The sequence below is a fragment of the Pristis pectinata genome, chromosome 22, assembly GCF_009764475.1.
Source record: "Pristis pectinata isolate sPriPec2 chromosome 22, sPriPec2.1.pri, whole genome shotgun sequence".
Classification (NCBI taxonomy): Eukaryota; Metazoa; Chordata; class Chondrichthyes; order Rhinopristiformes; family Pristidae; genus Pristis; species Pristis pectinata.
Genome location: NC_067426.1, coordinates 33,649,255 through 33,665,211, shown reverse-complemented (window position 1 = coordinate 33,665,211; position 15,957 = coordinate 33,649,255). Strand labels below are relative to the sequence as shown.

General features: G+C 50.9%; 1 protein-coding gene across 1 annotated transcript in view; it reads left to right on the top strand.

Annotated features, from left to right (window-relative positions):
* Window positions 1-5,040: 5,040 nt before the first annotated feature.
* The window catches only part of LOC127581570 (potassium voltage-gated channel subfamily KQT member 4-like), a 370,353-nt gene continuing 359,436 nt past the window's right edge, over window positions 5,041-15,957 (top strand). Inside the window, exon 1 of the mRNA XM_052036036.1 lies at window positions 5,041-5,396. Coding sequence (XP_051891996.1) covers window positions 5,041-5,396 — 356 coding nt within the window. The remainder of the gene's footprint in view (window positions 5,397-15,957) is intronic.

Sequence of the window (15,957 nt, the reverse complement as noted above, 5' to 3'; positions counted from 1 at the left end):
ACAACACATTCTTTTTAAAGTGACTCATTCTATGGACTTTAAATAGTGAAATTACCTCTAAGAATTCCAAATCATATTGTAGAGAATAAATAGTGACTACTCCATCCCATTAAATCTGACTCACAGTGTATTCTGTTTGTGATACACATCTTAATGAGGGATTCACAGTGTGTACCATAGTGACCACTTCTTGCTAGTGAATCCCACACACTATGCTAAAGAGTGAAAAGTCACTCTTATCTGAGTCTGACTCACACTGTGTAATATAAACAGTGACAATTCCTTCTCATTTATCTACTTTAAACTGTGCCCTTCAAATAGTAAAAGTGTTCCAATGAGTGTGAATCACATTGAAAACAATAGTGATATTTCTCAAACATGCCAACTCTCTTCCCGAGTCCCTGAGATGATGTCCTTGTGTCGGGGTACCTGTGGTATTCATAAACTGGCCACACTCCACTCGGTGGTTGATGACATCACAAGTCTGGGACAATTGGGTTAGATTCCAGCTGTGACATTTCTTGGACCATTCCATATTTATTGAATTGTTTCAGGCAGTTAAATGTTGTAGTGCATCCTAAAAAAGTAAAGTGGTTGCAAATCCAATAAGGCTATTTGACCTCAACAAACTACAAGATTGAAGATGGAGTATTGTCTGAGTCACGTAAGATCTAACCTTGGAATCCTGTTAAGTTACCTTCAGCTGCTCACACCTGGCTCTCAACTCTGGTCTTACAGGGCAATCACTCATCTTCTCAATATAGCAGAAAGCCTGGACATCAGAATATTTTTCATCCCTGAGTAGTAATAATAATCCCCACATTAGTGCAGACAAAGTGTAATTTAGCTGTTCCAGAATCTAATCAAAACTCCTGGCTCACTTCTGTGCAGGATAGAGTGGGTGACAAAATGGAATCTAATGGAGGGGCTCAGAAAGATAAAATAATAAAGAATAGATCCCCAGAATTTGGTTGCAGACTGGATTCTAAACAAGCAATCAGCTGACTCATGTGCAGAATAATGGATACCCAGGTCTGGATAACAGTCTGGAATCTATTGACTGAAATCCAATTGAAGAGTTTGGATGGTTTATATTTGGAATAGAGGATAGCTAATTATGGTTTGGAATCTAACAGAGGGGTTCAAGTGGAAAATATGTAGAAAAACAGAAAGCCTGGAGTGAATTACAGACTGCAGTCTAATTGAGGGGTTAGGGTGGATGGTTATAGAATAATAAATGCCCAGGAAAGCATTACATGGTGAGTGGTTCAGTTGTGTTAAATGTGGAGTAAAGGAATGGCAGGAGTAACCAAACTGTGAAGTTCTAATGGTTTACATGCAGAATAATGGATGCACAAAAGTAAGTTAGCAGTTAGGATATAACAGAAGTGATTGGGACTCATACAGAGAATAATGAATATTGGGGAATATTGGGGACACGACCCAGGGGTTCACAGAGCGATGGAGCACAGCTGAGGGCCATTCCACTCACTGAGGTGGCACCTGCTCGTTGGAACTGCAGTCCTGTTGGGTGAGCTATGCAAATGTTTTCTTCCATTTGTGTGACTTTTAACCAACCTATACTTCCCAGGCATGCCCTAACCTCTTCACTATGATCCAATCCTCTGGCATTGCTCCAGTACCAAAGGAGGATTGAAAGATTATGGTCATCCCTTCCACATTCCCCATTCCCGATTCCCTCTGCAACCCAGTGTACGTCCTGTTCAGGCTGTGTGCCTAATCCTGCCCTCTTTAGTGCCATGAGTCAGTTATTCCCCCAATGCCTTTCTTCCATCTGTTCCTGCAGCTCACCAACCATACTGTACATTTACACACATGCCCTCCAAGCCTCTATGACTGTCTGTTAAGCTGCTCCTGCATATACTGCACTGTAGTCCTGGCTCCCTGTCCTTCACACACCGTGTCTTCCCACCAACCTGTCCGCAACCTCCAGAGCTGTATTATTGTCGTGCTCATTGCATCCAATATTCATGACACCTGCAAAGTTTGAAACATTGTCCTGTACCCCCACCATTGGGGTGGAATTTCAAGTTAAACGAGGGATTGCAAGGTTTCTAGACAGGATATCTGATACCTGTCAACAATTTCCAGCAGAGAATCTAAATGAATGGTTTGGGTTACAAGTGGATATTACAGGAGTGAATTGCAAGCCAGAATCCAACCAAAGAGTTTAGGTGGCGTATCAATTGAAAATCAGAAATCTGAAAGTTAGTTAGAAACTGTAACTAAATTAAGGTATTTGCACTGAATAATGGCCACCCAGGAGTGATTTGCCAGGTGGAATCTAGTCAGAGAATTTGAGTGGGCTACTCACAGAAACATGGTCCCCGGGAGCGACCAAGCAAGGAATGCAGGAGCTTACGGGACAGATCATCCTGAGCGCAGCCCCCTGCCCATTTTCCTTGTTCCAGAGGTGGAGCTTCCAAGAGGCTCTCCGACAGGTGTGTGGTGAGGTGGGACAGGCTCTGGGTGGCGAATGACAACACATCCTGAAGCCCAGCTGGGCTCCCCAGCTGCCAGGGGGTATTTTGCAGCAGTTTTTCAATGTCTTTGACAGGAACAAATATCTTAAATACATTTTTTTTAAATTCCAAAATAAGTAGATTTAATGAATCAATTACGACTTGAACAAATAAAATTACGACTTGGAGACACAAGAGACCACAGATACTGGAATCTGGAGCAACACACAAACTGCTGAAGGAACTCAGCGAGTCGAGCAGCATCTGTGGAAGGAAAGGAATTGCTGACGGTTTGGGCTGAGCGCCTAACAAAAGGAATTACCTTTTTGCACAAGGTCGGTCACCCCTCCACTGGCCAGTGGTGGAGGCACAGTCCGATTCCACCCCCATCTCTACTTTTCACCGTGCTCAGGCAGCTGAGGTGTGAATGGCAGAGGGCAAAGGGGATCTCCCCCTGTAACCGGGGGCAGGGGAAACAACCGCCTGAACCGCGGTCCAGGGGCTTGGGTCGTTTGTTTGCAGAGTATCATTGTCACCTGAAAACATACAAAAAAAAAGTCAAAAAAAGAAACCTGCAGATGTTGGCAATCTGAAATAAAAACAGAAAATGCTGGGAAAACTCAGCAGGTCAGGCAGCGTCTGTGGGAAGAGAATAGGCTGGTAGACCAGAGCATACACTATCACCCAGACTTTGCAATAGTAGCAATATGTTATGCAGACAAAGGAGTTAACGTCCATTTAATGGCTACATCGGTACTATTACTGAGATTCCTTTTACTGAACCAAATGCCCTCTGTAACCTTCTATACCACTCAGACCAACCTGCTTCTCTCTTCCTCAATTCTGAGGGGGTCCCAGACCCAAAACCTTGACAGTTCCTCTTTCCACAGATGCTGCCTGACCTGCTGAGTTTCACCAGCATTTTCTGCTTTTAACAACATATTCACCTGAAATGGGTTACAGACAGGGACCTAACGGAGGGGAGAGTAGTTTGTAAATTCATGAATAAATAATGAACTGAAATTTGAGCCTGGAATTTGGCGTGATCTAAGTGAAGAGTTTGATTGGTTAACAGCGAGAATAATCGGGGTAAGATGTGGCCAAGCTCCAACTGCGGACTTGGGTGGTTCAGATCCAGGTGGTCACCCAGCTATGGGAAGGGTGTCAATAAAACTGGAAAAGGTGAAGAAAAGATTCACAAGAATGTTATTGGGATAGGAGGCTTTGAGCTATAAGGAGAGGCTGGACAGACTGGGACTTGTTATCCCAGGAGTGTAGGAGGCTGATGGGAGGCCTTATAAGAGGTTTATAAAACCATGAGGGCTGTAGATAAGGTGAATGGTCAAAATCTTTTTTCCCAGGGCAGGGGAGTCTGAAGCCAGAGGACATAGATTTAAGATGAGAGGGGAAAGATTGAAAAGGGACCTGAGGGGCAACTTTTTCACACAGAGGGTGATGGGGATGTGGAACAAGCTGCCAGAGGAAGAGGTAGAGGTGGGTACAGTTACCATGTTTAAAAGACAAACATTCGGACATGGATAGGAAAGGTTTGGAGGGATATGGGCCAAACGCAGGCAAATGGGACCATCTCGGATAGACATCTCGGTCAGCATGGACGAGTTGGGCCGAAGGGTCTGTTTCCGTGCAGTATAGCTCTATGACTCATGTGGGGGGAATAACAGATACAGACTGGGATTTAACTCGCACCGAGTACCTTCAGGATGTGCCGGAGAGCAACGGTGCTGCAGCTGCCGTGTCCCGGGGAGATGTCCACCTGGTGCCGGGTCCATCCCAGGGCGGAGCCGCGGCGCTTCGCCACCTCCTCGGCGGGCTGTCGGGGAACGTTGGCCTTGCTGCTGGTGACTAGATTCCCCCCACCCTCCCCCAAATTAATAAATAATCCCCAAAGCACCCAGGCAGCGAAAAACCGCGGGGTTTTGGGGCATTTCTTTTGGAGGGGTGGTGTTCAGGGAGGTGAATGTGTTCAGTCTTCGGAGCTCCGGCTGTAAACTTCAGTGTTACTCCGGCGATTGGAGGTGACCGACCCCGGGACCCCCCTCCGCGCCCCGGGACCCTCCTCTCTACCCCGGACCCTCCTCCGCCAGCCCCGGGACGCTCCTCCCCACCCCGGGACCCTCCTCCCCAACCCGGGACACCCCTCCCCATCCCGGGACCCTCCTCCCTACCCCGGACTCTCCTCCCCACCCCGGGACCTTCCTCTCACTGTCGGGACCGCGCCAGCGGTGCTGCCGAGCGGCCCGTCACATCTGTGCGCCGGGTGGCGAGGGGGCGTTCCGGCGGCGGGAGGGGGCGGGTCGCTGCCGAGCCGGAGATGGCAGGACGGAGGCGGGGGTGTCCGGAGCCCGGCGCCTGAGCCCCGCTCCAGCACACGCTGCCGCAACACTCCGACAGTCCCGTCCCCCCCGGCGGGATGTCCCGTTAAACTCTCCCGGACGCCGGCGTTGCACGGTCTGCCGACACCCCCTCTGGCCGTGTGAGCGGCCGCCGTCCCCGGGGGAGACACCCCGAGCCTCCCCTCTCCCCGCGGCCGGGAGACATGCCCCGGAACCACGCGGATAACGGCGGCATGCCGGACGAGAAACGGGTGGAGTTCGTGGGACTGACGGCGGTGGAGAGCGGGCTCCCCGGCCGGGACGGGACGGCGGGCAGCCCCGGAGATCGGCACCACAGCAGCCGGCTGAGGCTGGCGGGGGCGCCCGGAGACGGCGAGAGGCTGGGGCTGGCGGCGGCGCCCGGGGACGGCGCGCAGAGTGCCCGCGTCGGGCTGCTGGGCAGACCGCTGCCGCTTAAGCACGGAAACAAACGGAATGCCCGCTACAGAAAGCTGCAGAACTGTCTCTACAACGTCCTGGAGAGACCGCGCGGCTGGGCTTTTATTTACCATGCCTTCATGTGAGTAGCCAACGCGCACTCTCCCGTGGCATTCAAACAAATAACAGTGTAGAGCGATGTGTGTCTTACATGTTCCAAATGTTTATATTCTCGTCTACATACTTTGGGAAGTGTGTTTCCATTCTACGAATGTTGCAAACTGTGTTGGCGTTTTCAAAGTGCAAAGGTGCAATATTTATAATACTGTGCGGGAGACTTTATTTGAGGTGTTTATAACTAATGTTATAATGGTCTGATGTTGTTTACAAACTGTGCCAGTGTTTCAGTCTGCATATTAAGAATGTTATGGTGCTATTTCGCCGAATTCATCCGAATGATTACAAATATTTACTTCAGATTGCTGGTGTAATTGATTATTGAAGCATTTTAAATCCGCTCGCAGCGCTCTTTAATCTGCCCGCCCGAAGTGTGGCATTTGCGGGAACCGTTTAATCCCGTCGGAGTCCTTAGCCGATGCAGTGGGTAGTGGTGGGATTGGCTCGTTATGAACTTGTCTACATTCACGGGCAACGGGAGATACTTCACTCGGGACACGTCGCTGTTTTAAGCCATCCGCGTCACAGGAGTTCCAAACGCGGGAGCTAAATTAATGAGCAACTTTAGACGCGACGCGCCAGTTGCCTGTGTTTTAAAGAAATGTAGGTAAACATCGCAGACAGTTGTAGAAGTGTATTTGAAGTACGATATTCAAGCGTGACATTTAAGACCCTTGAGTTCTCTCTTTGTATCTGTGCTCGAGATAAATCGAGCATCTCACTGCTTTGTTTACAAGTTGGACTACTTAATTTATGTTCCATTTGTGTTCAGCTGTTGGAAATAACACTGTGTACCGCCCCCTTGGTACAGCCTTAATATCCCAGAGCATCTCCTCTGCACACGTGTAATGTCAGCAAAGTAAACATATTGTGTGTTCGCTGGGTTCCGCAGCCTCGGTTATGTCGGCGGAGAGAAGGCAGGTCACTGTGAAAACGTGAAGCAATATTTATCAGGAGAGTTTTGTCCCCCACAGTCCTGTCCCCACTGACGCTGCATTAGTGAGCGCTGTTACTGGTATCACCGCGGCTCGGTGGTTTGCCTTCACTCGGTGTGGTGGGGGGGGGGGGGGGGGGGGGGGGGGTGGGCAGGGGTTTTACAAACTCCCCCACTATCTGCTCGCATTCACCCGATGCGGGGCTGGGGTTTCTCCCGCTCCCAGGAACACTGCTTACAACAGCACCCAACACACAGAGCAAAATAAAACAAGCTGCTGGGGGAACTCAGCGGGCCAGGCAGCATCCGTGGAGACAGAGGGATGGTCGACGTCTTGGGGAGAGACCCTTCATCACGACTGATCCAGGGTCCCTAGCTGAAGCGTCCACGACTCCTTCCCCCCCCCCCCCCCCCCCCACACACACACACAAATGCTGCTCCACCCGCGGAGTTGCTGTTTTTTGGACCCAGTTCCAGCATCGGTGGTCCCTTGTGTCGTCACCACACGTTCAGAGCCCCTACTTTTATGCATTCAGACGAGACTTGGGATTTATTTCTCTCCCCGGCGGTCTGGAGCGATGGGGATACGGTCCCCGAGATTTCTCCTCCGCCCTCTGAGACCCGTTTACCCGCTGCAGGCGTTGGCGTGGCTGGTCGGTGTCTCAGCACCGGGCGGCGTGCAGGTGGAGAGGCGCCGGCGTCTGTTCTGGAGACGGAAAGAAAACTTTATACGGTTGGGGTTTCAGCGGCTTTGGAGACTGGGGCGGGCGAGAGCAGGGGAGGCTCGTTTCGATTTCACACTTCTGACCTGCACGGCGGGGACCTGTATACTCAGTGCACCCTGTTGGCTGAGTATCTCCAGAACTTTGTGTTCTGCATGGGATTATAGAAACTTTACAATACGAGGAGACCATTTGGCCAACAAGTCCGCACGCAAACACAGTTTAAATGTGGGGAGGGTTTCTGCGCCTTTCGGGGACTGAGGTTCAGACCTCCGAGTGAGCAAACTGTTCTTCATCCGGCCTCTCCTGCTTCGACCAACTACTTTGAATCTCTGCCCCTTGGTGTCGACCCCTTATTGAGTCATACGGCACGGAAACAGGCCATTCGGTCCGTCCTGTCCATGCCGATATCTAGGCCCGTCCTAATATTCTGATGGACTCTCTTTCTCTCCCCACAGATGCTGCCCGACCTGAGTATCTCCGGTATTTTATGCTTTTATTTCAGACTTCCAGCGGTTTCTCCATCATAATTTTACACACGTCGGTATATCTCCCCTCAGCCTTCTGTGTTCCAGCCTCCCCAATCTTCCCCGGAGTTAAATGTCCCGAATGAGAACAACATCCTCAGAAATCTCCCCCCGTTCCGTCTCCAACGCAGCCGCGTTTTACCTGTAAAGTGGTGACCACAATCTCCACACCCCCACCTCCTCTCCCCCCAGCCCAGCCCCGCTCCGTGACGGAGGTCTAAAGGGACTTCGATCGGAAATGCTCGCCCTGTTTCTCCTTCCACAAATGCTGCCTGACCTGCTGAGAATTTGACTGATACTCAGAACTGTGATGTTCGAAGTGATTGTTTTCTCTCTGCCGAAGACTGTTGGAAGGGGACCCTGTCAGAAGTTGACTCGGGATTTATTTGAGATGAGTTGGGGGTTAGAGACTGCAGGCTGGGACTGCGGCGTCCGGTTCCTGCGCTGGGTGTCCATGGCTCCAGAGTTAGAACCGGCGCTGCCTGTGTGACCGAGCTGTGTCGCCGAGCAGCCGTGACTGTACCGCGTGGAGAGCTGGGCAGAGCCGAGCACTGGTTCGGTGGGACTGAGCCGAGGCACGGAATGGTTCAGCCGCGCCCCGCGCCTTGCAACATGGAACATCGAACAGTACAGGGACAGGCCCTTCGGCCCACCATGTCTGTGCCGACCATGATGGCAATCTAAACTACTCCTATCCGTCTGTACATGGTCTATGTCCCTCCATACCCTGCCGGTTCATTTGTCCAGCTAAATGCCTCTTAAACGTTGCTATTGTATCTGCTTCCGCCACCTTCCCTGGCGTGTTCCAGGCACCCACCACTCTCTGTGTAAAAAAAATGCCACTTAAATCTTTAAACTTTCCCCCTCTCACTTTAAACCTATTCTCTATATATTTGACATTTCCACCCTGGGGGAAAAAAGTCTGACTGTCTACTCTCTCTATTCCTCTCATAATTTTATAAACTTCTGTCAGGTCTCCCCTCAGTCTCCCACACTCCAGAGAAAACAACCCAAGTTTGTCCAACCTCTCCTTATAGCTAGTACTCTCTAATCCAGGCAACATCCTGGTGTGCCTCTCTGTGGCCTAACCAAAGTTTTATACCCCTGCAACATGACTTCCTGACTTTTGTATTCAGTGCCCTGACCAATGAAGGCAAATTTGCCTTATGCCTCCTTTCATCTTCTGGTGTTGCCACTTTCAGGGAGCAATGGACTTGCACCCCAAGATCCTTCTGTACATCAGTGCTCCAAAAGGACCTGCCATTTACAGTGTCACGGACACCAGCCTCCCCTCCTTGGACTCTGTCTTTACCTCTCGCTGCCTTGGTGTAGCAGCCAGCATAATCAAAGACCCCACCCACCCGGGTCATTCTCTCTTCTCTCCTCTCCCATCAGGCAGAAGATACAGGATCCTGAGGGCCCGTACCAGCAGGCTCAAGGACAGCTTCTACCCCACTGTGATAAGACTATTGAACAGTTCCCTTATACGATGAGATGGACTGTGACCTCACGATCTACCTTGTTGTGACCTAGCACCTTATTGCACTGCACTTCCCCTGTAGCTGTGACACTTTACTCTACTGTTATTGTTTTTACTTGTACTACATCAATGCACTCTGTACTAGCTCAATGTAACTGCACTGGGTAATGAATTGACCTGTACCATCGGTATGCAAGACAAGTTTTTCACTGTACCTCAGTACAAGTGACAATAATAAACCAATACCAACACCAATACTCCCCTCTCACAGTTGACCTCCCGAACTGCAATGCTTCACATTTATCTCAATTAAACTCCACCTGCCGTTCCTCTGTCCTTACTTCCAACTGATCTATTCCTGCTATTGACAACCTTCCTCACTACCCACCAACACCTGTTTATTTAGGATACTGGAAATGATCCCTTTATTACTTAGCTGTGGTGTTGAGGTCTGCTCCATTATATCTCTGCACTGTTCCTGAAGTCTGGGTACTGAATGAAGTGAATCAGAATTTTTTGGGGAGCGGGGGGGGGGGGGGGGGAAGGGGGAGACGCAAGAGACTGCAGATGCAGGGACCTGGAGCAACACACAAACTGCAGGAGGAACTCAGCAGGTCGAGCGGCATCTGTGGGGGCAGAGGGGTGATCGATGTTTCGGGTTGAGACTCCGCATCAGAACCATCCCTCTGCCTCAACAGCTGCTGCCTGACCTGCTGAGTTCCTCCAGCTGCTGGCGTTTTGCCGCAGGAAGTGAAAGGTATCTCGGGGGCGAGAGGAAGTGGAGGCTTGGAAATCTCTGTGTGTGACTCCCTAACCGAGAGCAAGTGTCTGTTGGCGAGGAGAGGTGGGAAAATCCTTCTGACTATTCAGGGGGAATCAGCTGGGAGCTGTTGTGTTGGGTTTGGGTTGGGGTGTGAAGGTGTGATGCTGTCGATCCCGGGACTGTGACAGTGCCCTCAGTGCTGTCTTCTTGGGACAGACTTTGCACTGGGAGGGAGAGGTGGTGCTATTGCTGAGCTGAGGGGGGGGGGGGGAATGTGCTTGTGACAGACGGCGGCTTGACACAGGAGCAACCTGATGGGCACATACCAGGGGTACTTCCAATCCTCCACACCCTTCCTCCTCCAGCTGCTGTACATCTGATAGTTGAAGAGTTCAATGAGGAAATCACAGCCAACACCATCTTTCCATTATTCCCCTTGACTTCCCAGAGTTTCCCTAACAACCAGAGACTGGGAATCATCCCCAGTGGAAGAGAGGACCATGCAGGGGTATTGGATGGTGAGACCTGTGCAATGGTATCTGATGGTGAGGTCGGTGCAGGGGTATCTGACGGTATGGTCTGTGCAGTGGTATCTGACGGTGTGGTCCATGTAGTGGTATCTGACGGTGTGGTCCGTGCAGGGATATCCGACGGTGTGGTCCGTGCAGTGGTATCCGACGGTGTGGTCTGTGCAGTGGTATCTGACGGTGGGGTCCGTGCAGTGGTATCTGACAGTGGGGTCCGTGCAGGGGTATCCGACAGTGGGGTCCATGCAGTGGTATCTGACCGTGGGGTTTGAGCAGGAGTATCGGACGGTGTGGTCCGTGCAGTGGTATCTGACTGTGTGGTCCGTGCAGTGGTATCGGACGGTGTGGTCCTTGCAGGGGTATCGGACGGTGTGGTCCGTGCAGTGGTATCGGACGGTGTGGTCCTTGCAGGGGTGTCTGACCGTGAGTTCCGTGCAGGTGTGTCTGACCGTGAGGTCCGTGCAGGTGTATCGGATGGTGTGGTCCTTGCAGGGGTATCTGACGGTGTGGTCCTTGCAGGGGTGTCTGACGGTGTCGTCCGTGCAGGGGTATCCGACGGTGTGGTCTGTGCAGTGGTATCCGACGGTGGGGTCCGTGCAGTGGTATCCGACCGTGGGGTTTGAGCAGGGGTATCGGACGGTGTGGTCCGTGCAGTGGTATCTGACGGTGTGGTCCGTGCAGGGGTGTCTGACCGTGAGGTCCATGCAGGGGTGTCTGACGGTGTGGTCCGTGCAGGGGTATCTGACGGTGTGGTCCGTGCAGGGGTATCTGACAATTTGTTCCAAACACGACTCAGGCGCATCATGAGGGGTCCCGATAGTTTTGACCGAAGAGGACTTTCGAAGGGCCATTTGAAGTGGCAGGAGGGGCTCTGGGAGTTTAAAGCTCGGCCGCCGGGGGTGCCGGAGATGGAGAGTCGCGGGGTCAGACCAGCCGGTACATCCCTCGCTCCCTGCGAACATGCGGCGGTGTGGAGGGTGAACCGTGGAGCTGCCCTCCCTGTGGGTAGGGGAGAGCGGCTGGTCACCCGGCTCCGCCTGCGCTCGGAGCCGCTGCTGAACACAGCGGAGCCGCAGACCGGAGCGTGGTCCCGGGCCCGACGGTCAGCTGTCCCCGTGAACACCACGTCCTTGCCCACCCCACTCTGTGTAACGTAACCGCGGCTCCCCTCGGTATGTCCTCGGGGCAGGGCGAGGGCTCACACAGCCGGAGGAACCTTCCGCCTCATCCTCCCTCCGGACGGGACACGGGGAGGGGACAGGACCACAGCCCACGGGATCCCGAGAGGCTTCGGATGGAGATCAGCCCATGAGATCCCCACCTGGGGAGGGGCGGGGGGGGGGGGGGTGGAGGTGGTGAACTGGAAATGTGGACCCCAGTCTTCACCCGGTGTCGGCGCCGAGCACAGGTGGGGATGTGGATCCAACGGGGCGAGGTGAACGGACGGTGAAGAGTCTGTGGCCGTCCTGGCACCGGCGTGTGCTCTCTCTCGATCTCCTCTCTCTCTCTCTCCTTCTCTCTCCCTCTCTCTTTCCCTGGCCCTCTGTGCGCCCCCCACCCTCTCTCTCCCTCTCCACTCCCTCTCTCTAACTTTGGCTTTCCTCGTTTGCCCTGCCCCTCCCTCCCCGCGCTGCCGCACCAGACGCACTCGGGCTGCTTCTGTCGGGAGAGCTGCCGGTGCAGGGATACGGAAGCCCAGCCTGTCGGTTCTCAGCGCCGGCCACCGAGCTGGTCCTGTGCCCCTGCGCCGCGCTGTTGCCCGGACAGCTTCTTCTCAGGGGCTCAGCTATGCATTAATGTCACCCAACCACCCCCCCCCCCCCCCCCCCCCCCGCTTAGTGTGGATCCGAGGAATGTCCTCACTGGAGTGAGAGGCAGCGAGAGCGGGGATGTCTCCCGGCAATAACCTCCATCCACACGGGGAGCAGGGACATCCCCGGCTCCCACTCACTGCCCGAAGGTTCTCTCCCCGTCCCAGCGCCCCGTGGCGTGTTTGCTGAGCGGGATAATATTTGGGCACACTGTCCCGCGTGGAACAGCTCAGCCCAGTGACCGACACCGCAGGAGAGTCAACAGAATGTAACTGAGGTCGAACTTTGCTTATTTAGCACCGAGCGCTACTGGAACCAGTTAACCGGCCCCTGTAGTGAACAAGTCATTTACAATGGACTGACCCGCAGATGGTGCATTAGATCTTGTTCACAACAATGATTATTTATTGTGATTACAATTTAATCTCTCCGCCTTTAGCTGCCGTGCCCGTGGCTGCCTGAGACCCGAGCTCTTGGTAAACCGGTCTACATCTCAACTCGGTCTTTTCAAACGTTTCTTCAACACTTGCCCGTCTCGAAGGGTTGACCAAGCCCTGGGCAAGTCTGAAACACTTAGAACAGTACAGCACAGGAATAGGCCCTTGGACCCACGATGTTGTGCCGAACTAATTAAACCAATGACACCTAATGAAACTAATCCCTTCTCCCTGCACACGGTCCATATCCCGCCATTCTCCGCATATGAGGTAAGAGCCTCATAAACCTCTCCATTGTATCTACCTCCACCACCACCCCAGGCAATACATTCCAGGCACCCACCACTCTCTGTGTAAATAACTTGCCCCACACATCTTCTTTGAACTTCCCCTCTCACCTTAAATGCATGCCCTCTGGTATTAGACATTTCCACCCTGGGAAAAAGATACTGGCTGTCTATACCTTCTCGTAATCCTATATAAATTTATATCAGGTTCCCTCTCAGCCTCCGCCGCTCCAGAGAAAACAACCTTAGTTCGTCCAACCTCTCCTTACAGCACATGCCCTCTAATCTAGGCAGCATCCTGGGAAATCTCTTCTGCACCCTCTCCAAAGCCTCCACATTCTTCCTGTAATGGGGCAACCAGACTTGAATGCAATAATCCAGATGCGGCCTAACTAGAGTTTTATAAAGCTACAGCATAACTTCCTGACTCTTGAACTCAATGCCTCGACTAATAAAGACAAGCATGCCGTACGCCTTCTTTACTAACCTATCCACTTGTGCAGCCACTTTCAGGAAGCTATGGACTTGGACCCCAAGATCCCTCTGTACATCAATGCTATTAAGGGCCCTTCCATTAAATCTATACTTTCTCCTTTCACTTGACTTCCCAAAGTGCAACACCTCACACTTGTCCGGATTAAACTCCATTTGTCATTTCTCCGCCCATATCTGCAACTGATCTTAATCCCACCGTATCCTTTGACAAACTCCTACACTATCCACAACACCAGCAATCTTTGTGTCATCTGCAAACTTACTAACCCACCCATCTACGTTTTCAGCCAAATCATTTATATAGATCACAAACAGCAGAGGTCCCAGTCCAAATCCTTGTAGAACACCACCAGTCACGGACCTCCAGACAGAATAAATCCCATCAACCACTATCCTCCGTCTTCTATGGGCAAGCCAATTCTGAATCCAAAGGGCCAAGTCACCATGGATCCCATGCATCTTAACCTCCTGGATCAGCCTCCCATGAGGTACTTTGTCAAGTGCCTTACTAAAATCCATGTAGACAACATCCATAGCTCTACCTTCATCATTCACCTTCGTCACCTCCTCAAAAAACTCAGTCAAGTTAGTAAGACACGACTTGCCGGCACAAAGCCATGCTGTATGTCCCTAATCAGGTCGTGTCTTTCCCCAAATGTGTGTAAATCCTATCCCCAAGAATCCTCTCCAATAGCTTTCCTATCACTGACGTGAGACTGACTGGTCTATAATTTCCAGGATTATCCCTATTTCCCTTCTTGAACAATGTATACCAATATGCATCTGCTGTGGGAGTTGCTGACCATGTTCCCTGCTGAATACATGTTAGTTGTTCTGAGGGACCCAGTTTCAGCTGCTTTTAAAACAAAAAAGGTTACCACTCATAAATATGCAACAGGGACTAACTCTTTTACCTTGATGTAAAAATAATAACCTTCAAAAATGTATGGTGCATGGGTGACTTTACGTTTGTAATTTTGCAAGCAGAAAATTGAGCCATAAATAAAAGAGAGAAAATGCTGGAGGAACACAGCAGTTTAGGCTGTGGAGAGCAAACACAGGCTTCTGTTGCAAGTTCAGTAAGAACAGTTGTGGTGTGCTGTCATTGATCCAAGATGTGAACCACTTTCTCTTCCATGAATGCTGCCTGACCTGCCAAGTATTTACAACATTTTCTGGTTCTACTTCAACCTTCCAGTTTCTGAGGTATTTTGCTTTTGTGGCTTGAACCATCTCCTCATTTTGGGAAGTAACTCTGACACAATGTTCGTCCATTGCAAGTCCTTTCCCAGGGTGCATGACCCTGGCAACATGCCCATCCCACCCATCTGCCCACTGCAAAGTCTCTGAATACATGGCAACTAGAATGTGACCTCAGCACCAACTATCAAGTACATTCTGACCCCTGGATAATGACCAACGTATGGCTCCTGCCACTAGCAATCTCCTGTGCACACTGCCCACACAGGGCCCAGGAGTACAAGCATCGTAGTGGAGGGTAGAAGTTGAGAGTCATACAGCATGGAAACAGGCCCTTCGGCCCAACTGGTCTATGCTGACCAAGATTCCCATCAAAATTAGTCCTATTTACTTGCGTTTGGCCCGTATCCCTCTAAACCTTTCCCATCCATGTACCTGTTGAGGGAGACTCCATGTAGTGAAGGACTCAAGTAGTTCTGAAGGATCTGAAGAAGGAGGAATAATTACAGTGACCAAAAAAAAATTCCATTTTAGTGCAAAGTGATCATAGTGTTGCTAAACTGTTCAAGAACTGAATGGTTGAAAGGAAGTAACTGTTCCTGAACCTGGTGGTGTGGGACTTCAGGCTTCTGTACCTCCTGCCTGATGGTAGCTGTGAGAAGATGGCCTGGCCCGGATGGTGGGGGGATCTTTGATGATGGATGTTTTACAACCATTATACTGATGTCTCGCAACAATGAGTGGTTTTGAAGGTTCAAGTGCAGTGGGGGAGCAGAACATTGGGTGATCGGAAGAAAGGGGAGAGAAGGACTGTCAATAAAAGAAATGACAGTAGGAAATGCTGGGAACATGCAGGTCAAGGAAATGATTCTGGGAGAGGCTGAACTCCATGAGTCTAAGGGACATCACCATGTTGGGTAGTAAATCACCATCTGCCTATTGAAGGGGGTTGTGGTTCTGAAGTGTGTCAGCTGGAATTTTGTTCAATTGCCAACGATGGAGAAAAACTGTAAAAGAGGACAGTGAATCTGTGCTGTCGGTGTGACAGTAATCTCAGACTACCTACTCTGTATCAGGAATTTCATTGGCTCTATGGTTTCGTTGCAAATTAAACTAATGGCTAAATATTGTATATTTTCTTCATTAAATTAAGTAAAATTTCCTGTGGTGCGTAATGGTTACAAATTGTCCAAGTACAACATTTGGCAGTATCTCTCAGAGAGCTCTTGGTACAACTGGTACTCAGCGGAAATATTAAAATGGAAGATTTGGGATATTTTTCTGAATTTGGTTCCTGTAAACCAAGGATCTTTTATTCAAATTATGTTTATAAGAAGTACATC